Source organism: Lynx rufus, unplaced genomic scaffold (genome assembly GCF_022079265.1).
Source record: "Lynx rufus isolate CCGP_SWC_20201006 ecotype Redwood Valley unplaced genomic scaffold, mLynRuf1.p SCAF_6, whole genome shotgun sequence".
NCBI lineage: Eukaryota > Metazoa > Chordata > Mammalia > Carnivora > Felidae > Lynx > Lynx rufus.
The window spans coordinates 28466661-28489086 of NW_025814878.1; the positions used below are offsets into that span (position 1 = coordinate 28466661).

At 40.8% G+C, this 22426-nt stretch overlaps 1 protein-coding gene across 3 annotated transcripts in view; it reads left to right on the forward strand.

The window, feature by feature from the left end:
• Positions 1-22426, forward strand: part of SAMD3 (sterile alpha motif domain containing 3) — a 57673-nt gene that overhangs the window by 15873 nt on the left and 19374 nt on the right. For all 3 annotated transcript variants that reach the window (XM_047102726.1, XM_047102725.1, XM_047102727.1), the window contains 3 exons: positions 5770-5955; positions 6205-6289; positions 14360-14527. In XM_047102726.1, the coding sequence (XP_046958682.1) occupies positions 5770-5955; positions 6205-6289; positions 14360-14527 (439 nt within the window). The remainder of the gene's footprint in view (positions 1-5769; positions 5956-6204; positions 6290-14359; positions 14528-22426) is intronic.

Below are 22426 nucleotides of genomic sequence, written 5' to 3' on the forward strand. Positions count from 1 at the left end.
TCATTGACAGCTTTCTTAAGGTGTCCTGACCTCAGATAGACAGGTATGAATTGGCATAGTTTTATATGGTCATTCAATCAGACCAGGATCCAGGGGCCTAGAACTTGAGTTGCTTCTTTTTCTTGGGCATAGTTACCGTGTCAATCAAGACTGGTTTAATGTACTGGGTACCTGGGTTATGTCTTGGGTCAGAGAGCACTTGGAAGTCATTAGCCAGCTCTTTCTGGCTCTTCTACAGATTGACATGACGATATCAGTGTTTATGTAAAATTAGATAGAAGGTCAAAAGGAGAAGGTTTTATGACTCTCTAAGGGGATAAAATATGGCAACATGGAATTTAAAAAGTGAACTATTACCCTATTTTTTTTCAATCTATTTTCTCCTTATGTTTTTTTGGACTGGATTATTTCTACTGTTCTGCCTTCAAGCTCACTCTATATAGAGTATATAATATATAACCTCCATTCTACTGTTAATCCTGGCTAGTACATTTTTTTTTATTTCAAATTTTGTAATTTTCTCTCCTAAAATTTCTGTTTGGTTCTTTTTAATAATTTCTATTTCACTGCTAAAATGTCCTACTATTTAAATCATTCAAGCACATTTTCCTCTAAGTCACTGAACATTGTTATGCTAGCTGTTTTAAAGTCCTCATCAACATCTGGATTATCTCAACATCATACTCTGTTAGTTGCATTTACTCTTGAAAATGAGTCACACTTTTCTGGGACTTTGTTTATGTCACATAATTTTGGATTATATCCTAGACATTGTGAATGTTACAGTGTGGAGACTCTTGATTCTGGCTTATTCACCTGAAGAGTGTTGATTGTTGGTTAGTTTGTTTTAGCAAAACAACAAAATTTGTTGGGCTCACATTTAAAACTGTCTCTTGGGGATCGGCTCAAATCCAAGTTTAGTTCTCTTATTTGCAATGGAGTTATGCACATGTGTGGTTCCAGATCAGCCAGAGATTTGGACCATTTAGACACAGAATTTGTAGTTCCCTCTCATTAGATGTTTCCTTTCTGAGACTCTCCTCTCCCTTTCCAGAGATGAGGTTGCCCAAACTCTGCCCACTAATTCAGCAGTCCAGAAAGATGGTGGGTTTGCTCTTAGAGTTTTAGCAGCACTGCCTGAGGCCTGCTTTCAGGCCAAAAGTCATAAAAAGGAAATTCATTCCATGTCTTCTTTTTTTTTTTCCAAGTGTAGACTCCTCTTCAGAATCTGCCTGTTTTTTTTTTCTACTTGCCAGTGTTTTCAATTCATTTTTGTTTGCTTGTTTATTTGCTTTTGTATTTTGTCTAGTGCTAATAGTTATTATTCGAGGGATAGCTGGTTCGGTGTGAGCTAATTAGGCCATTCCAGAAGCAGAACTCTGCTGGTCAATTGCTGAAGTAGCCCACATTTGAATGCCTGGGTAAATGTAGTAACATGAACAATGGAGAGAAGTAGGCAAATACAAGAGATAAGATATAGGGAAATTTTCATGATACCCAGATGTAAAGAATTAAGATGAAAAAGACAGTGAAGTGTTAAGTCTGAGTTGCTAAGAGAAAGCGATACAATGAAAGAAACATGGGAATTGGAATGGTGTCTTAGCTTAGCTGCCATAATTAAATAGACTGGGTGGTTTAAAAAACAAATTTGTTTCTTACATTCTGGGAGCTGGAAAGTCCTAGATCAAGGTGCCAGCCAATTTCTGGTGAGAGCTGTCTTCCTGGCTTGCAAATGGCCAATATGATGGAGAAAGAGAGTGTGCTCCCTGATGTCTCTTCTTATAAGAACACTAATCCTATGTATCAGGGGCTCATTTAACCTTAATTATTTCTATAAAAGTCCTCTCACCACAGCGTCATTGGGAATTAGGGCTTCAATTGTATGAATGTTGGTGGGAGGGACACAATTCAGTCTACAGTAAATGGAAAACTGGTTTTGAAATGAAAAGATTATAAATCACTTTGGACATGTTGAGTATGAAATGAATAATGTACAAGTTGCTGGAGATGGAGGGCAAAGCATGGAAAAGAGATTATTGAGTTCTTGGAGAAACGGGAAGAGGGGAAGCAAGTAAAATAGCGTATAGGAAAATGAGAACGAAAACAGGACTGTGAAAAAGTGGTCAATTGTACTACGTGTGGTTAGAAAGATCTTGAAAAAGCCATTGCCTGAAGGTCCTGAATTTGTAAATTAGGAAATAATTATCAATTTTCAAGGAGGCAGTCTTAATAAAGAGATTGGGAGGAGGTTACTGTGCAAGAGATTAAGGAAAGGCATGATGGGAGTGATATGAGGGACATATTGGGAGCATAAATGGTGAGTTGGATTACCAGGGTAGCAAATGCAGTGAGGAACCGCTGAAAGGTTAGATATATTGTTGAGACCAAAGTGAATTCAGCCCTGCTCAGATAACCACTCCTTTCAGTTGACCACATTCATCTTCCCATCAAAGTCGTTGTGCATTAACTCTACTAAGCAAAATTATATATATTGGAGATAAAAGAAATGGTCCCTGTCCCCGGATAACACATACGCCTTTTTTTGCTCACTTCCAAGGCTCAGTCTCTGTCTTCTGTGCATTGAAATTTTTCCTTAGAGAGCTGGAGCTCAACTTGACCTGTTCTTAATACAGCTATCTTCCTTCCCATAGGCGAGCCCCCTACTGTCTGCAAAATTAGATGATTTTTCACCCCAAAGTTAAACAACATTTCAAAACCAATGAACTTTCTTTCATGAGAACCTCATTTCATAATTTTTTAAAATTAATGCATATTGCAGTGATGATATTGCCATTTATCAAATGTGTCAACTTAATTGGAAGTTTTTTTATTACAAAATAAACTCTACATATAAACTCTTTAGTGCAATAGACTTTGATTAGCTTAGACTGGGATCAATCCTAGCCACTAACATTGTCTTAAAAGTCTTATAAGCTTTTCAGTTGATTTTATTGCATACCCAGGATTGAGATCCGTTGGATCAGAGGTCTTTTGTTTTGTGGTGTTTTGTTGACAAGCCCTGGCACTGAGGTGGGGATAGAAGTATTAGTGTCCGCTCAGTTTGGGATTGCTTTCTGCTCTTTGCACTTGCTTTAGGGTGACTTCCATTGGTATTCTGCTCAACTCTGACTCAATGAAGATATTACGAATAATCTTAACCTCACAGTAAAGATTTTTTTTTTTTTGGTTCAATGAAAATATCATTTTATGAATGGGAAACGATTGTGCCGTTATCTGCTTCTAAATTAAAGTGTGTTTTTCTTTTTTCTTTTTTTCTTTTTATTTTATAAAAATGTTTATTTACTTAATTTGAGAGACAGAGACACACACTTGTGCACTCACACAGAAGTGAGGGAGGGGCAGAGACAGGGAGAGAGAGTATCTGGGCTGACGCTATCAGCCCAGAGCCCAACTCAGAGCTCAATCCCATGAACCACAGGATCATGACCTGAGCCGAAACCAAGAGTCAGACGCTTAACCGACTGAGCCACCCAGGTGCCCCTAGAGTGTATTTTAAATTTCTGATGAGTCCCTTTACTTGTGTAATACTTGTCTGGATTTGTATTAGATCGCATAACTTGTATTCCCCTCACTTCCAGAATACCTTGTTAAATCGCTTCAATGTAAAGAAAACAAAATGATGCCTCTGATTTTGCCTAAGAATGCTATTAAAAGCAAGATGTAATACCTAGCTTCGATAGAGCTTGCATATACCTAGCGACAATTAGGGCATTTGACAAAAATAATACCGTGGTATATAGTCCCTACCCTTATTTTGAAGAAAAGAGACATATAGAAAAAAATATATAGAACAAGAAGGTAAAAATTGTAGCAAGCCTTATCTGCTAGCATTGGAATCCTGAAGCTACCCTCTGATGCAGTACTAAACAAGAGATCGCAACCTGAAAAGCCCAAAGACGTCATGCAGCTACTTCAGCTACCAAAAACTCCTGGGGCAAAGGAGATAGAATGTACTGAAACCAAGTTTAACACCTGCACAGTTACAGCACCTTTTAAAAACTTAGGGAAGGACAAAATACAGCAAACAAAACTTGCCTTTCTTTACACTCTTGGTCTGAGTGGGTAAGGGAGAGATCATGGGAAAAAGAAGTTGTTACAATAGGAAAGGAAATCAGGATTATAGAAGAGTAATTGGCATACCATAGACACCCCCCCCCCCACTCCCCCAGTTACTTTTGGTTAAATGATTGAATGAAATGAGAGAAAAACATACTGGAAATAGTTTGGGCTGAAGCACAAATGTCATCTGGGAATTGCCTGTTGCTGCGTTGGATCAAGTATTAAATTATCCATGTGCTTATTTCTGCCAGGACATATTTTCACCACTGATACAGGACTGCCAAAGAGGGGAAACAAGCAGAGAGCTTATCATGAAAAGAGAGGACAGTGCTTTCTCCTCTTTTCTTTATCCCCCATGCTTCATTATAGCTCATGCACTTTTATAATATATGACCTCACATTCTAAAGGAAGCCCGGCCTTTCAAAACTCATCAGAAGTTTGTTTGGACTGCTAAGGATTCCATGGGCGTGCCAGAAAATAAATCTACTTAGGCTGATTCAGGAAATCCTTCTGTTCTTTGTCTTCTACTTGGCTTGCCTCTCCTACTTCACTTCCATTCCAAAGCAAGCCTATTGCCCCTGATAAGTTGTGTGGAAATTTTCCTATAGATTCTTCTTTTTACACACTTAATGTTCAGTTATTGACTTTAGGGTTTTCAAGTGGTTCTCATATTTAATTCTATAAATAACTTTATTGGAGTATCGTTTACATAACATTAAGTTCATCTATTTAAAATATACAGCTCAGTTAGCTCTAGCACATTTGTACAGGTGCACAGTCATTGTCACAGTCCATTTTGGCACTTCCATCCCCCTGAATAACTCCCCTTGCGCCCCTCTGCCGTCAGTCCCCACTCCAACCTGCAGCCCCCGGTAAACACTGATGAGCTTGATTTGGTTTCTGTAGCTATAGTTTTCTGAAGCCTTTTGTAGAAACTTCATCTGAATGTAAGTATCTGACGTACTTTTAATTCAGAAACTACGTTTACCTTATTAGAATAGCCAAAGACTGGGGTGCCTCAGCCAACTCTTGATTTTGGCTCAGGTCATAATCCCAAGGTTGTGGGACTGAGTCCCTGTCGGGCTCTGTGCTGAGTGTGGAGCCTGCTTAAGATTCTCTCTCTCTCTCTCTCTCTCTCTCCTCTACCCCTTTCATCAGCTCACTCTTCCTCTCTCTAAAAAGAAAAAAATAAATAAAATTAAATTAAAAAATAAAAATAGATTTAAAAAGTAGCCAAAGACCAACCAAATTAAGTGGATCCTGTATTTCACTATAAACAGTAACAGAATAAATTAATTAGAAGAACTTTCTTAATCAGGCACCAAGACTTTATTTGTGTGCCTCTTTTGCTTTGCTGAGTTGCAGCTTACTCTCTTTTAGTTGGTATCTTGTTCAATTTTGAGCTGTGCATCACATATCTTCAAGATATATGGTTCAATCTTCTTTCCAACTTTAGGCTTTATTCCACAGTCTATTTTATTAAGATATTTTTCCCCCCAGAACTACAAATTATTTATGTGTGTGCAAAGGGAAAGAAAACAGAGATAGCTAATGAGCCCTCCCAGACATTTGTGGATAGATGAACGGGTGTGAGAAGGATTGATTAATTCCACATTTCTTGGGATGTAGAGAATTCATAAGTTGCATCTATTTGAAATAGAATTTCACTGTGTGTTTTTATTTAACAGAAGGAATGTGAAACATGTTCTAGCAAGGAATAAAGCATTGCAATGGACTAAGTCGTATGTTTTACCAGAGTTTCCCTATGATGTCAAGTGCATGTTAGCAGAACAAAAGTGTCCCGATCACAGCATGAGGATAAGGATCATTGAGTTTCTCCAGGCCGACATGACTAAGTATCTGGAAGGCTCACTGTGAGTAATAATAGGCCAGACTTCGTGCTCTGGGAGAGGGTCTGTTTTCGGAGTAGAGTAGAATTCATTTGGAACCAATTTTCCTTAGATTTTGGATGACATATTAGTAATAAGTCCAACATTGCCCAATATTTGAATGTCTACATTGTTATACAGAAGGATTGGAAGAAAAGTGAGTATAATTTGGACTCATAGGAAGGAAATTGGGCTGCTTGAAGTGAAAAATGTCCTTCTTGTTGCACTGAACAGGTATCCCAGCACCCAGCAATACAATGACGTGGTCAACGCCTTGCTGCAAGCCCACCCTTTCTTGGACGAGGATGGCTGTGGCTTTGTAAGTGACCACATGGGGCCCTTCCATCCATCTCAACCCATCTTAAAATAATAGCTTTGTACCGTCCAGTCATTGTATGCCCCATTTCCCCCTCCCTCAGTCTCTGTCTGTCCATCTGTGTGTGTGTCTGTTTCTCTTTGTCTTTTCTGGCTACTTGTCTCTATTTTGGTCTCTCTCTGATTCCGTTCCTTTGGCTCTGTCTCATTCTGTCAGTCCCTGTTTTTTTTTTTCTTAGCTTTGGTCTCTCTCTCTCTCTCTCTCTCTCACCCTCCCTCCCTCCCCCACCTCTCTGTCTGGCTCTGCTCTCTTTTAAAACCTTCTCTATCTCTCTTGTGTTCCTTTGCCTTTTTATTTTTAATCTTTATTTATTTATTTTGATAATAATACTTGTAACCCATACTCTCGTTTCTCCAATTATTTCAAAAAGTGTTTTTAAATGGAGTTTTTAAATGTTTATTTCTGAGAGAGCAAAAGAGAGAGAGGGACAGTGAACACAGGAGGGACAGAGAGAGATGCAGAGAGCGAATCTCAAACAGGATGCACTGTCAGTGCAGAACCCGATGCAGGGCTGGATCCTGTGAACCTTGAGATCATAATCTGAGTCTAAATCAAAAGTTGGATGCTTAATCAACTAAGCCACCCCGATGCCCCCCCCCACTTTGTCTTCTTTAAAAAAAATAGACTTTTTTGATCAGTTTTAGGTTTACAGCAAGAGGAAGGTACAGAGATCTCTCATGTAGCCCTGCCCCCACATGTATAGCCTCCCTCCCATTATGAATATCCCCCACAAGGGTGGTACATTTACTACAAAGGGTGAATCTATATTGATGCATCATTATCACCCAAGTCCATAGTTTACATTAGGATTCATGCTCGTGGCTGTACATTCTAAAGGTTTGAACAAATACATAAGGACACGTACCCATCATCACTGTATCTTACAGAGTATTTTCACAGACCTAAAAATCCCCTGTGCTCCACCTGTTCCTCCCTTCCACATCCACTTCCTTTGTCTTCTTTGTCTCTCCATCAGCATCTTTCTGTCTCTTCCTCAAAACATGTGTAATGTGGAGTCTCTAGGAAGGGTCTTTAAGGGATATAATACCCAAGTGGCACCTGGGTGGCTCAGTCAGTTGAGCATCCAGCTCTTGATTTCAGCTCAGATCATGATCTTGGGGTTGTGGGATTGAGCCCCATGTCAGGATCTGTGCTGGGTGTGGAGCCTGCTTGGGATTCTTTCTTTCTCTCTCTCTCTCTCTCTCTCTCTCTCTCTCTCTCTCTCTCTCTCTCCCTCTCTCTCTCTGCCCCTTCCCTGCTTGTGTTCTCTCTCTCAAAGTGAATAATCTAAAAACTACATTAAAAAGTAAAATGTTTTTTAAAAAAAGAGAGATGTAATACCCCAAAAGAGAGGGATGTGGAGTGCCTGGGTGGCTCAGTCAGTTAAGCATCCTACCTCTGCTCAGGTCATGATCTCGCGGTCTGTGAGTTCGAGCCCTGCTTCGGGCTGTGTGCTGTCAGCTCAGAGCCTGGAGCCTGTTTCAGATTCTGTGTCTCCCTCTCTCTCTGCCCCTCCCCTGATCACACTGTGTCTCTGTCTTTCAAAAATGAATAAATATTTAAAAAAAATTTTTTTAAAAGAGAGAAGGATGTGACACCTATACCAGGGCTATCATCACTAGAAGGAAGTGCCTTCCTTCCTCCTTTCCTTCCTTCTATTTTCTTCCTGTATTTTCAAGAAATGTTTATTATGTGGGGATAGAATCAGAATTTTCTGAGTGGGAGAGTGCCATATATATTCTTTTTTACCATCCAGTCTCAGGAAGGAGATTGGATTCCATGTCTGGAACTAGTAACTATTGAAGCCCAGACTGGAATTGAGGTATTTTTGGTTCTCGTATGACATCCTTTCTAAAGTAAGCTGCTGCATATAAAAGCATACTGCAAAATAAACCTAATTTTCTCTAAAAAAAAATCTATACAAAAATTCCCAAAAACTACAAAGAAAACAAACCCAGAGTCCTAACATTGATAATCACACTTATGTGGCTAACAAAATTGATTCTAAGAATGTCTTCTACACTCAAGTATACTATCTGCCGATTAATCAGTGTTACTGTGCATAGAGCTAGTTGTATTTTTAGAAATAATTTAAATATGCTGTTTGAATAAATTATATATTCACAGAGTTCAAAATTCAAAAGCTACAGCAGGCTATGAATGGAAAAGTCTCCCTCCCACCTCTTGTCTGCCCCCTAATTTTCCTCCCCAGAAGTAACTAATGCTATCAAAGATTCCATCCAGAGAATATTTGCATTCATGTAAGCAAATATATATTTATCTATTTACATTTTGACCTTTAGTTTCATGATTATGAAAGTGAGTCAAATAGAAAGTAATGAATAATGCTTACTTCAATTTTGTGTGCATTTTAGCCACCTCCATCCCCAGTGGCATTAATGAAAGATGGTGAACTGATATGGAGACCTGAAAAATTGCTTAGCATGTTACAGCCCATGTTTGCTTAGCATGTACAGCCCATGTTACATAGAATGAAAAGGGAAACTCTGGTGCATGGTAGATATTTACCCAAATTCTCCCTGCAAGTGTGCGTGAGGTTATGTTTCTAATGTTACAGTGGAAGACAGAAATTTTCTGAGAATGTTAATGTGTGTGTGTGTGTGTGTGTTTGAGAGAGAGTGAGGGAGAGAGAGTGAGCACAAGTGAGCAAGCTCTTTGTCATTTTTAGGGCTAACTTTATTTGCAACTTTTTATTTTCGTAAGTCCAGACAGAAGTTGAAAGAATGCTACAATGGGCACCCATATACCCTTTTATCTAGATCAAGGTTTCTTAACCTTGGTAGTACTTATATTTTAGGCTGGATAATTCTTTGTGGTGGGGGCTGTCCTCTGCACTGTAGGTTAGTTAGCAGTATCCCTGAGTAGCCCCACCCACTCACCCAAACCATTATGACAACAGCAGTGTCTCCAAACATTGCCATGTGCATTCTGGGAAGAGGACAAAATCCTGATAATTAAGAATCACTGGGGCGGCTGGGTGGCTCAGTTGGTTGAGCCTCCAACCCTCGATTTCGGCTCAGGTCGTGATTCCAGGGTTGTGATTGAGCCTTTGAGCCCCATGTTGAGCAATGGGTTGAGTGCAGAGCCTGCTTGGGATTCTCTCTCTCTCTCTCTCTCTCACCCTCTTCCTTGTGTACTCTCTCTCTCTCTACAAAGAAAAAGAAATTCTTTTAAAAAGAATCACTGATTTAGACTCAGTAAGTGTTAATATTTTGCCACATTTATTTTTCCTGTCTCATGTTTCTTTATTTGTTTTGGCTGGGCATTTGGAAACAAAAAACAAGTTTCCGACACCATTCCTAAATACTTCAGCATGTATCTTGTAAGGATACGGATGATCTCCTCTACAAGAACGATACCATTTTTATACCTAAGAAAATTAGCAATAATTGCATAATATGATATATAATAATTACATAATAATATATATAACCCGTATTCCCATTTCTCCAATTATTCCAAAATATGTTTTTGAAATGGATTTTTTACTATAAAATCTAGTCAAGGATTATTCATTGCATTTGTTTATTATGTCTTTTTAATTTCTTTTTTTTTAATGTTTTTTAAATTTATTTTTGAGAGAGAGAGAGGGACAGAGCATGAGCAGAGGAGGGGCATAGACGGAAACACAGAATCCGAAGCAGGTTCCAGGCTCTGAGCTGTCAGCAGAGAGTCGGACGTGGGGCTCGAACTCATGAACTGCGAAATCATGACCTGAGCCGAAGCTGGCCACCTAACTGACTGAGCCACCCTGACGCCCCTTTAATTTCTTTTTTCTAATTTCTTTTATTTTTTTCCCTGATACTTATTTTTTGGACAAGTCTAGTCCAGTTGCCATGTAAGATGTTTCATATTCTAAGTTTGTCTGAAAGTTTCCTAAACATTATATCTGGGTTTAAAATGTGGAGCCAAAACCTGCTGGTGATGCCAGGGACTATTTCATGTACTAGATCGGGTGCCCATAATGTCAGGACTATTTAAAAAAATTTTTTTCATGTTTATTTATTTTTGAGAGAGACAGAGACAGACTGTGAGCAGGAGAGGGGCAGAGAGAAAGGGAGACAGAATCCGGAGCAGGCTCCAGGCTCTGAGTTGTCAGCACAGAGCCTAATGTGGGGCTCGAACTCACAAACCGCCAGATCATGACCTGAGCTGAAGTCAGATGCTTAACTGACTGAGCCACCCAGGCGCCCCCAGGACTATTTTTTATTTCAGAGGAATTAAAGGAGAGCTGTATCCATATAGCTCTTTCCACCCTACTGCCCACCCCACCCCCCCCCAGGTGGAAGAGTATGGCTAAGGACGATGATTATTCAGTGACATGGGATTTTCTACTGAGGCATCTGTGTAAGGAACTCATGGTGCCAGGCATGTATATGATATTATGTATATACGTATATGATATTATGCAATTATTGCTCATTTTCTTAGGTATAAAAATGGTAGATGCTCAGTAAGTACTTGCCAATTTGTCTTTTCCCTGTTCCTATCAGACAGTTAATAAGAAGAGAGGGGAGAGGCTGGGAAAAAGAAATTGGCAATTGAAAAACATCCTGGGGGCGCCTGGGTGGCTCAGTCAGTTAAGTGTCCGACTTTGGCTCAGGTCATGATCTCAAGGTTGTGAGTTTGAGCCCCGCATCAGGCTCTGTGCTGACAGCTCAGAGCCCAGAGCCTGCTTCAGATTCTGTGTCTCCCTCTCTCTCTGCCCCTGCCCTGCTCGTGCTCTAAAATAAATAAACATTAAAAAAAAGTTTAAAAACCAAAAAAAAAGAAAAAAAATCCTAACAGTTGAGTGCTATAATACTTCCCACCACATCAGCAGGTTTAGAAGGACTTCAGAGCTGTAGGAAACATGAGGGGAAAAGTGTGTTTGCATTATTTCATATTTTAAGGCTAAGAAGAATATAAACTATCCATTATTTCTGTGCTGTTGTAAAACAGTGGTGGCTGAGGGCAGACCCACAAGCTTGTGGGAGGTGATGAAGAGTCTCTGACTCATACATAGCTAGGAGCTTAATCAGAGTCAAAGCTGTCGGCTGACCTCAACCCACAGCACTCCTCTCCAGGGCTTGGAAGGTTTTATGAACAAACGGCACTTTACTTTACAAATAACTTCCATGAGTAGCTATTCATTTCAGTCTCCCAAAGCCCAGTGCAGTTTACGGCACCGGTCTGGTTGTTCTATTTTATAGCTGTGGAAACTAAGACAAAGGTTACTTGCTGACAGGTTTCTTGGCTAATACACACGAGGCCTAGACCCTGGGCCCTCCCAATGGAAGTCTTTCTTCTGAAGGGTAGGGAATAACCCATAGAAACTTAAGCCAGGGAACAAGGAATGGCAAAATCTAAGTGCTAGCCACGCTACTAATGTGATTTCAGTGGCATTCCCATTTGCCCGTGAGGAAACAGAGCTTAGAAAATGTGCCCAAAGTCACCCAGTATTGGGCCTATTCAAGCATAGTGCACTGCCGGAAGTCAAGGGGCTGAGAAGCAGCCTTGAGGTTCAGGTTTTAAGTGTAGGGATACTCCTCACGCACTAAGTTCCTCACCAAGCAAGGCCAAAACTCTGAGTCTTGCTTCTAGCCTGTTCCTTCGACACCTGGGTCCCTCTGCATCACAGAGGACTGACACAAGGTGTCCAATATTTGTAGTTTCAAGATGCATCAGGCACTGTGCTGGGCTTGGTGGGCAAAGCAGACATGAACCTGCCTTTGTGTGCTTACAGCCTAATGGAAGGAAAGGAAAGAGAGAAGGAAGGAAGGAGGGAGGGAAGGAAGAAGAGAAGGAAGGGGGGAAAGTAAAGAGAGGAAGAATGAAAAGAACAGAACAGAAAAGCATCACAAAGATGAAGGTAAGGCCCCAGTGTGGTAAGTGTGGACAAGGAAAGGTGAGAGCTGATGACCAAGGGAAAAGAGCTTCTAGGGCCTGAGAGGCCTCCATAAAGAAGTGATGGCTGAGCTGAGATCTGGAGGCAGAGCAGGATTAACTAGATACGAGCAGGGTCAGGGAGGACAGGGATAGAGCTTTCCAGGCCAAAATCAAAGGCCCAGCAGAGGAAGAGCATGTTGGCTCGTTGAGAAAGCCCAGTTGTGTCCCTCAGCTGTTGCCCATGTCTTTGATCTCCCAAACACTGCACATGGCAGACAGATTCTCTCAGAGCTCAGATCTGAACATCTGCTTTCTCCCTCAATGTGGCCTAGGAGGACTTCTTAGCCTGGCTTTGCAGCTGGATTACCTATAAAGCCTTGAAAAATACAGACATCCAGGCTCCACTCTGACCTACTGAATCAGAATCTCTAGGGTCTGGGCCAGCAGCATTAGTGTCTTTGGGAACCTGTAAGAAATGCAGATTCTTACATACCCTGACATACCCAACCACAGACTCTGAAAGACTAGCCCAGCAACCTGTGTGTGTGTGTGTGTGTGTGTGTGTGTGTGTGTGTGTGTTTATTTTGAGAGGGGTGGGGGAAGAGCGAGCATGAGTGGGAGAGGGACACAGAGAAAGGGAGAGAAAGATAGTTCCAAGCAGGCTCTGCACTGTCAGGACAGAGCCCGACATGGGGCTTGATCGCAAGAACCGTGAGAAATCATGACTTGAGCTGAAATCAAGAGTCAGACACTTAACCGTCTGAGCCACCCAGGTGCCCCAGCAACCTGTGCCATCCTGGAATTGAGATTCGGGTTAAAGTTCGAGAACCATTGTTTTAGAGGAAGAACCCAGGACAAAAGTTCCCTATTAGATGCCGATGTAACCTGTCCACTGACAGGGGTTTGAAAAGATCTGGTTCTGGATTACCGTGAAGCTCCTTTATGGGGTAACCGTGCCTTTTAGGATTGAGCTCACTTCTCTCTCTTGCCTTATTTCCTAGCCTATTCTCTGCCATTCCCCATGGTGACCTCTGCTTCCCGGTCATGCATAGCTCTTGGCAGCTTTCCAAATGGCACGAGCTATCCCTCTGTCCACTGCACAGGCTGCTTCCTCTGCCTGGAACTTCTATCTAACCCTTACCAGGCATCCCACCTGCTGTCTCCAACCCCCTGGTGTAGTTTTCTGACACTGAGATCTAAACCTCAGCTCACATGTGCCTCCTACAGGAAGGTTTCTGTGGTCTCCTAGCACAAGGTAAGATAATGCTGTCTCTTCCCCTGTTATAACACTGTTCACTCTGAATTGAAATTACTCATCCCTCTGCTAGACTGAATGCTGTGTCTGCCTGAGCACTCCTCTCTCCCAGGGAAGAAACCTGGTCTTTGTGTTTGAAAGAGCACATGCTCCACAAATATCTGGGGAATGAATGCCAATAGTATTCACCAATGTGAATTTCAAGGGATGACAGAAAAAATGTTTAAGAAAATGCATCAATTCATATCTGCATAAGTCAGTATCAGTTCTTTCTTCGAACCCAGTGGAAAAGTGGCATGTGTCGTGGAGACAGCAAAGTATGGTAGAAAACATCCAATTTGGGGCGCCTGGGTGGCTCAGTTGGTTAAACATTTGACTTCGGCTGGGGTCATGATCTCACAGTTCGTGCTCTGCATTGGGCTCTGCATTGACAGCTCAGAGCCTGGAGCCCGCTTCACATTCTGTGTGTCTCTCTCTGCCCCTCCCCTGCTTGTGTGCTCTTTCTCAAAAAATAAACAAACATTAAAAAACATTTAAAAGAATGAAAAATCAGAAATAAATCCATTTAGTTTATTATTAAAAAAAAAAAGAAAACATCCAATTTTGGGAATTAGAAAACCCCAGTGTGGCATTGGGGGATATATTATTATTTTTTTGACTCTGTTTCCTTAATTATAATTTAGAGATTATAATTTTTATGGCAATATCACAAGATTGTTGTGAAGATAAATGGAAGGATAGTTCTATTAATTTTATTATTGTGAGGTGAAAAGAATTGCAAACCCAAGAGTGATAAAGACTGTATTGTTTATGTGGGATTATTCCAATCTCCTTGAAGAGTAACTGTCTTGTTTTGTTAATTTATGCAGTTTTTGTGGAAACGAGCTCTCAAAGATCGCTTTAAATATGTTCGAAGACCCATAGAAGATGATGAACAGGTGGTGAGAAATAAATGTAAATTTGGACACCGAAGAGGCCAGACCAAGAAATTTCTTCCTGATACAAACTCTGATGAGATTAAAATTGTCCGGATAAAAGTAAGATTGGATATTTAAATATTCTGTTTATTTGTTGACTGGTGATTAAGGCTACTAAGTAACAGCATCTACGATCACTAAAACAAAATCAGATATTCTTTTTGAAAATTGGAGGTAGGGAAATCTGTTCTGTGTGACTAATAATATGAATGATAATATTTCCAAAAGAGGGCTTCTAAAAACAGTTTGAGCAGAGTGTGTTATTCATCATCTCATGTTTATTCTTTCGCAACCTTCGAAAAACCTGGAAACGCCCTTATGTTCTGGGTCTTTGAAACATTTCTCTTCCTCTCATCATAAAATATATCTTATGTTCCGGCTGTTCTTATGGTTACAGACAGTTTTAAAGACTCATCTCGTGGGGTAGCCTCTATCCCCAAGGTTTCAGGGAGGAAGGTAGGCCACGTGCATGGATATAAACCCCATCTGGCTCTTCCCTTGCCCAGAGGGTCCCCTGTGCCAACCCTGCAATGCCCCAGGCCTAAGGACCAGGCAGCGCCTGTAGATCTATCCCTCAGTAGGGGGGGTTGCTGTAAGTAATGTGCACGCAGGTCCTAATTATTGAGATCCTATACATATCCCTACCTCAGGGCCCCCAAATATGGTCAAGAACAAAAAATGGTCCCTGCTAATAAAGTGAATGAACTCCTTAAGGAAGGATGTCCAAACTACCAAGTATAGAAGTCAAATCCCGTGACGGCCAATTGTGTTTCCACCCCAATCCAACATGAATATGTAATCCTTACTCTTCGCCACAGATGCATTGATGTTAGTGATTGTACTTGGTGTAAATATTCCATTTTCGTTCTTAGCTGGTATATTTATTTGATCGAACTAGGGTAGCCGATCTTGGTTGTCTCAGTTTTATTACTACTACCTGTAAGCTCCAGGGAGCAGGAATATTTTTAAACATGTTTTGCAAAACATTCATCCCCACATCATAAAAAAGAAAAAAAAATTAGATGAAGGTGTGTACATTTTAAATATCTTATAATTTTCAGTAAGATTTCCAAGTCATAGGCCAGTTAAGATAATAAAACTTCTATGCCTCCTCTTCCACGAAAAGACAGGTGAAAGGTAAAGATTTAGTGGTGTAACTTTTTAGAAGTTTTGACCGCAGTATTCCAGTTATAAACCATACTCAGGATAGAGGCACCTGGGTGGCTCAGTCGGTTGAGCGTCCGACTTCAGCTCAGGTCATGATCTCACGGTTCATGAGTTCAAGCCCCACATTGGGCTCACTGTTGTCAGCCGGTCAGCGCGGAGCCTGCTTTGGATCCTGTGCCCCCCTCTCTCTGCCCCTCCCTCGCTTGCGCTTTGCCCACCAAAATAAATAATTATTTATAAAAAAAATAAATAAATAATACTCATGATAACACAGAATTAGATCCATTTTAGTTATCTTTTATCCTCTTAAAAATAAAAAGTCACTTTGGGGCGCCTGGGTGGCGCAGTCGGTTAAGCGTCCGACTTCAGCCAGGTCACGATCTCGCGGTCCGTGAGTTCGAGCCCCGCGTCGGGCTCTGGGCTCATGGCTCAGAGCCTGGAGCCTGTTTCCGATTCTGTGTCTCCCTCTCTCTCTGCCCCTCCCCCGTTCATGCTCTGTCTCTCTCTGTCCCAAAAAAATAAATAAACGTTGAAAAAAAAAAAATTAAAAAAAAAAAAGTCACTTTGTAAAGGGGCATAATTATGTTACACATAGATTGGCTTTTTCACAAAATTTGATTTTCAGTATACGAAAAATAGAGCTCCCTTCGAAATAAATTAAAGGTTTGCAAATTCAGTTTTCCTTTTTGTTCTATGATGCACGGCCTACCAAAATTCAATGGAATGAATTAATGGTAAATCGGAAGATGAGCAATTGTCGCTAGCACTGGAACTCAAGGGCACATTCGGGGAATCAGGGATCACACAAACCAAATGGCAGCTCCTCTCTTTTGTTGACACATCATCACTGAACCAGTCTCTACACTTCTCTTTCAGTTCCCTCTCAACACTTCATGTGAGGACACCCTTCGCGAATCTTCCCTTCTTTTCTCCTCCCCCAGGCCCCCAAGACAAGCCTGAATCCTCAGATGAATCCTGCTAAGATCCATGCAGGGGATTTTGCTACAACACACACACACACACACACACACACACACACACACACCCAACACAGATGAATGTACCAGGGTCCGAGATGAGTTAAGTTACAACAGAATTTCGTTTTGACCTTCCTACCAGCCAGCTGGGGCAAAAAGAGATTCTAAAGTGGTCATTGTTCACACCTGAAGACACAGTGTTTTTTCTGGCAAACATATCTAATCGGTCAAGATTTACTTTTCTCCTTCTTACAAACGGAGCCACAGATGGCTGATTCTTTCTAAGACTGTAACATCCGTGTCTGTGACCTGCTGTTTTCTAAAGCCCAAACCTTTAAGGAATGGGAGAAATTTTACACTCGAATATTACAGAAACAGTGTGCTTCTGTATTTTTTACCCTGAACAGTGATTAAGCAAACGGAAAAACCCTAAGAAGAATGGAAAGACAAATCCACTGAATATACCACTTATCTCGTGGAATTTTATACTTCAGATAAATTGCCTGAATTACTTCCCATCTCCAGCTTGAACTTCTGATAGCTCCTTTTCAATATCTTTAAGATTTCTGAAAATTAAAGATATTTGGATTAAGATACTTTGGTAACTTTCACATCTTTTAAACTCTCTTGCCCGGACATAATATTTCCATAATACAGAAAACAGTTATTTCCTGTGCGACAGAGCTGGAAAATGCTGATGGACGCAAGAAGTCAGGAGTCAGGCTGTTTTCTCAAGGGCAGGGAAGTGGGTTTGGATGAAATAGAGGACGGTTTTGGAAAGGAATAAAGGAGAGGAAGAGATTTTCATTTGCTTTGTTTCATTTCTGTTATTTCTCTTTTTATGGTTGGCAGAAATTTACAAAGAACTGAAGGTAGATGTCTCTGTGAAGGAAGGTGGTTTTCTTACCTTTGTCTCATGGGCTTCTGCAGATAACCCAGGCAGCTGCTGAGTTTGTTTGGGTCTGAGTATTGGCCACGGACTTTTTATCCCTAACTTTCCTCCCATCCCAATCTCCCAGGCCAGTTTAGTGCTGCTTAAACTACACTATGAAACCCAGAGCATCCACAGTGTTAAAGTATCCACCCATGAGTCCTAAATATACCCAGGTTGCTCATATTCTGCTGCTAAGACTTATCACCACATTGTATGGATGGCTGTACTTGTGAGAATCCCAGACTGTTTTCAGACCAATCCTACAATATATTGCACATTTTGCAATGTTTAAAAATCTTTTCCCAACCCCATGACCTCATGTCACGGCTGCTTGTATGGTCATGAAGCCAAACTCAACAGCTGTCTTATCGCTCTTACGCATCTGACTTTTAGTTTTAGGTCTAAGCAATTTGCAGCCCTGTGAATTGATAAATCTATTTCCTTTGCTTAATTGTCTTTGACTATACTTTGTCTTATGTTTATAAACAGAGGTATAATTAGATTCTCAAAATGGCAGACTTAACTGAGTAATTACATAAGTTGCTGACATCTTGTTCAAATGACGACGACACTGGCTTTAAAAGCTTACACGAGGGGCGCCTGGGTGGCGCAGTCGGTTAAGCGTCCGACTTCAGCCAGGTCACGATCTCGCGGTCCGTGAGTTCGAGCCCCGCGTCGGGCTCTGGGCTGATGGCTCGGAGCCTGGAGCCTGTTTCCGATTCTGTGTCTCCCTCTCTCTCTGCCCCTCCCCCGTTCATGCTCTGTCTCTCTCTGTCTCAAAAATAAATAAACGTTGAAAAAAAAAAAATTTAAAAAAAAAAAAAAAAAAAAAAAAAAGCTTACACGAATTGGGGCACCTGGGTGGCTCAGTCAGTTAGGCATCTGACTTTGGATCGGATCATGGTCTCGCAGTTTGTGAGTTTGAGCCCCGCATCTGGCTCTTGTGCGGACAGCTCAGAGCCTGGAGCCTGCTTTGGATTCTGTGTCTCCCTTTCTCTCTGCCCCCCCCCCTGCTCGTGTTCTGTCTCTCAAAAATAAATAAATGTTTAAAAAAAATTTTTAAAGCTTACATGAATTGTATAGAGCTGCGTGGCAGGGTAGTGGAATTTTACCTTGTAGTATTTGGGTGTGTGTGAAAAATCTCAGGTGTAATTAGAGTTGAGGGAGTCAAACTCAGTCCATGGTGTATCATGGTCATTGTCCTGTGTAAGCCTCGCTCTTGTTCTGTACATTTCTTTGTGTTCTCTTCCCTATCTGCTCTTCCCTCACTTCTGCCTTTGGGCCACCAGTCCAAAGCGTTCCGTATGCATCTTTTTATCTGTAAGTGTTCCAGTTGGGTTTATATATATATATATATATATATATGACTTAATGTAAATGGTATTCTAGACTTCATTCTTGTTTCACTTTTTTCACTAATACTCTCTGAGACTCGTTCACATTAGTGTATTCTAGCCCATGATTGCAGTGATTATAACGTACTGCTTACCTCAAGCCCTGTTCCTCCCCCACCAGGAGCTGTGTGGTAGGGAACACCGTCATACATGTCTGCTTCTGGCCCTACCTGTGTGTTACTTCTCTGGGTTGTGTACCCAGAAGTGGAGCTGACGGGGTGGAGGGTGTGCATCTACTGCATTTGACCACTTCCTTGCCAGGTGACTTTGTCTTGTTACCACAGCCATGTGTCCCCTCGTATTCCTGCCAACCCCTGGCATTATTCAGCCTTCTAAACTTTGCCAAGTCTAAGAAGCATCAAGGGGAATCTCATTCTTGCCGTGATTTGCATTTCCCTGGATAACTAATGAGTCTGAGCATCTCCCCACATGTTTGTTAGCCTTGTGAATTTCTTCTTTTAGAAAATTCTCTCTTTAGATCCATTGCCCATTTTTTAAACGAGTTAGCATCTTTTTCTTGTTAATTTGTAGGAAGCAGTCCTTCCCGTGCCCTAAGCCACAAAGACGTTGTCCTACTCTTTGTTCTATTAAATTTATTGTTTTCACTTTCGTGTTCAGACCTTTAACTCATCTGGAGTCCATCTTCTATACACTATTGAGTAGGGATCGCCACATAATGAGCCGCTTTCTCAATACCAATTACAAAACAATCCATCCTTTTCTTATCGGTTTATGGTGACACTTTTATTGTATATTAAGTTTCCAAATAGACATGGGTATGTTCTGGGCACTATCTCTTGATTCCATTAGTCTATCAGTCTGTTTTTAATGCCATTGCCACATTACATTTGATGACTTAGTGTTTATTACTTAGTATCGTTTAATGCTTAGTGTCCAGACATTTTTTGTTCCCTGTGGAAGATGTGTTGGGTCAGGGAAGTCCCTCAGTAGAGAGGTTTCTGATCAAATTCATCCTCATTTTTCAGAATAAGGGGAAGGACAGGAGATCCTTCTCTCGGGAACCAGTCCCTGGGACTCCTCTGTCACATCTGCCCTCCCACAGGAGAACTAGAGCCTGGGCTAGTGGTGCCACATTCAAGTGGGAAGGCTGGGCCAAAAGAAGGTTCTGGGCATCTGTCAGCACAGGCAGCTCCGGGATAAGCTCTGTCTTGCTCACGGGGAAAGCCTTCTGTGACATGATGGGGATTCCCAGCTGGAGGAACGCTGCTCCTGTCTTCCTGGGATGGAGGTAGCGGCGGCATCTGATCTGCCTGAGGCACTGAGTGTGGATCCTTACACGGTCACAGCCTGATGCCCGTCCTTTCTTGAAATCTCTACGCCAGAGGATTTCTTGGCGGTCCTCTTGGGCCTCTGCCAAATGCCCCGTTTGAGACACTGGGATGTCAATAAACTTTCAAAATGCTTAAATTCTTCTTTACCGCTTTTTTGACCAATGCATGCATTTCCTTTTAGTAAGTAATTGAGGTTTCTTTCAGCCAACAGAGCCCTCAAACTATTATAAACTTTTTCTCATGGGATATAAGCAACTTTGATAATAGCTAATGCTTCTTTCAAAATTTCTTTAAAAAAAAAAATGGCTTCCCCCTTTCCGGTGTCCGGTTCTTTACCTTTATGGCTGATCTTTTCGTTTACTTTGAAAATCTTCTCCTCTATCTTTGTGAGGTAGATTAACTCTAAATTGGATAGTTGGTGAAATTTTATTTTGTGTTCTTGAAGCAGGATAGAAAGGACTCTGAAGTTTCTACAGGAGCTTTGCTTCTCTCTTTCTAATTTTTTTAAAATTGCAATGAAGTTTTCTCAGTTCGGGAATTTTTAATGTGATCTTTAAGTGCATAAATTATTTTATCTTTGTTAGTTAATTTAACCTGCTTTTAGTTTCTTTTTAATAGTTTTCAATAAATAATTCTATAAATCACTTTCTTCAAAACTCCCTTCAATATCATCTTCTAGGGGTCCTCATTTTATGATGTACTTGTTATATCCCGTTCCGAGTCCTTACAATCCATGTTATCTTCTCCAGGAATAGCAGCAGTTCTAAACTTCTAGTCCCTCATTTATCATCTGCTTATTGTGGTTCTGTTCATTATTGAAACTGGGGTATTGAAGTCTCCAACTTTTATGATTACTAACTTGTCTCTTTCTCCCCTCAATTCTGTCAGTTTTTACCACATCAGTTTTGGGACTCGGTTATTAGGGGTATATCAGTTTATAATTGTTGTATCTTCCCAATGGGTTGGCTTTCTTCCCATTATAAAATATCCTCCTTTAACTCTAGGAACAATTTTTGTCTCAAAGTTTATTTAGTCTGATATTAGTAGCCATTCACTCTCTCTTTCGGTTTCTCTTTGCATGTTACACCTTTGCCCCTATTTTTATCTTTAAGCAATTCGTGTCATTAAATATCAATTAAGTCTCTAGTAGACGAGATGTAGTTGGATCATTTTTACAATCTTGTCTGCCAATCATTAAATACAGCTGCTGATAAGATAGAATTTGTGTCTCCTGTTTTGATATTTGTGTTTTATTCATCATCTGTTGTTATTTTATTCTTTTCAAAAAAATTTTAGGGGCACCTGTGTGGCTCAGTCAGTTAAGCGGCTGACTTCAGCTCAGGTCATGATCTCACGTTGTGTGGGTTTGAGCCCCATGTTGGGCTCTGCGCTGACAGCTTGGAGCCTGGAGCCTGGAGCCTGCTTCAGATTCTGTGTCTCCCTCTCTCTCTGCCCCTCCCCCGCTCACACTCTGTCTCTCTCTCTCTCTCTCTCAAAATATAAATATTTTTAAAAATTAAAAAAAGGTTTTTTTGATGTTTATTTATTTTTGAGAGACAGGGCAGAATGTGAGCAGGGAAGGGGCAGAAAGAGAGGGAGACACAGAATCTGAAGCAGGATCCAGGCTCCAAGCTGTCAGCACAGAGCCCAACGTGGGGCTTGAACTCACTAACTGTGAGATCATGACCTAAGCCAAAGTCAGATGCTTAACCGACGGAGCTACCCAGGTGCCTCCATTATTTCATTCTTTAATTACTGCCTTCTTTTGTGTTAAGTAAACATTCTCTAGTGTAATAATTTAATTTCCCTTCTTGTTTACTTTAGTGTATATACATTTTTAGTTATTTCCTTAGTGGTTTCCCGGAGAAATAGAGCTAACATCTTAAATTTCAATAATCTAGTTCGGATTAATATCAATTTAATTATAATAGCATATAAATCTTTGTCCCTATATGATTCCATCCTTCTCCCCTTTCGTGCTGTTATTGTCACATAAATAACATTTTATACATTGTATACCCAACCACATGGGTTTATAATTACAGCTTCATGCAATTGTCTTTAAATTAAGATAGGAGAAAGGGTTACAAACAGAAAATGCATTTATACTCTCTGTTATGTTTATGACCTTTACCAATGTTCTATTTTTTCATGTGGATTTAAGTCATAGCCTAATGTTCTTCCATTTTTCTGCT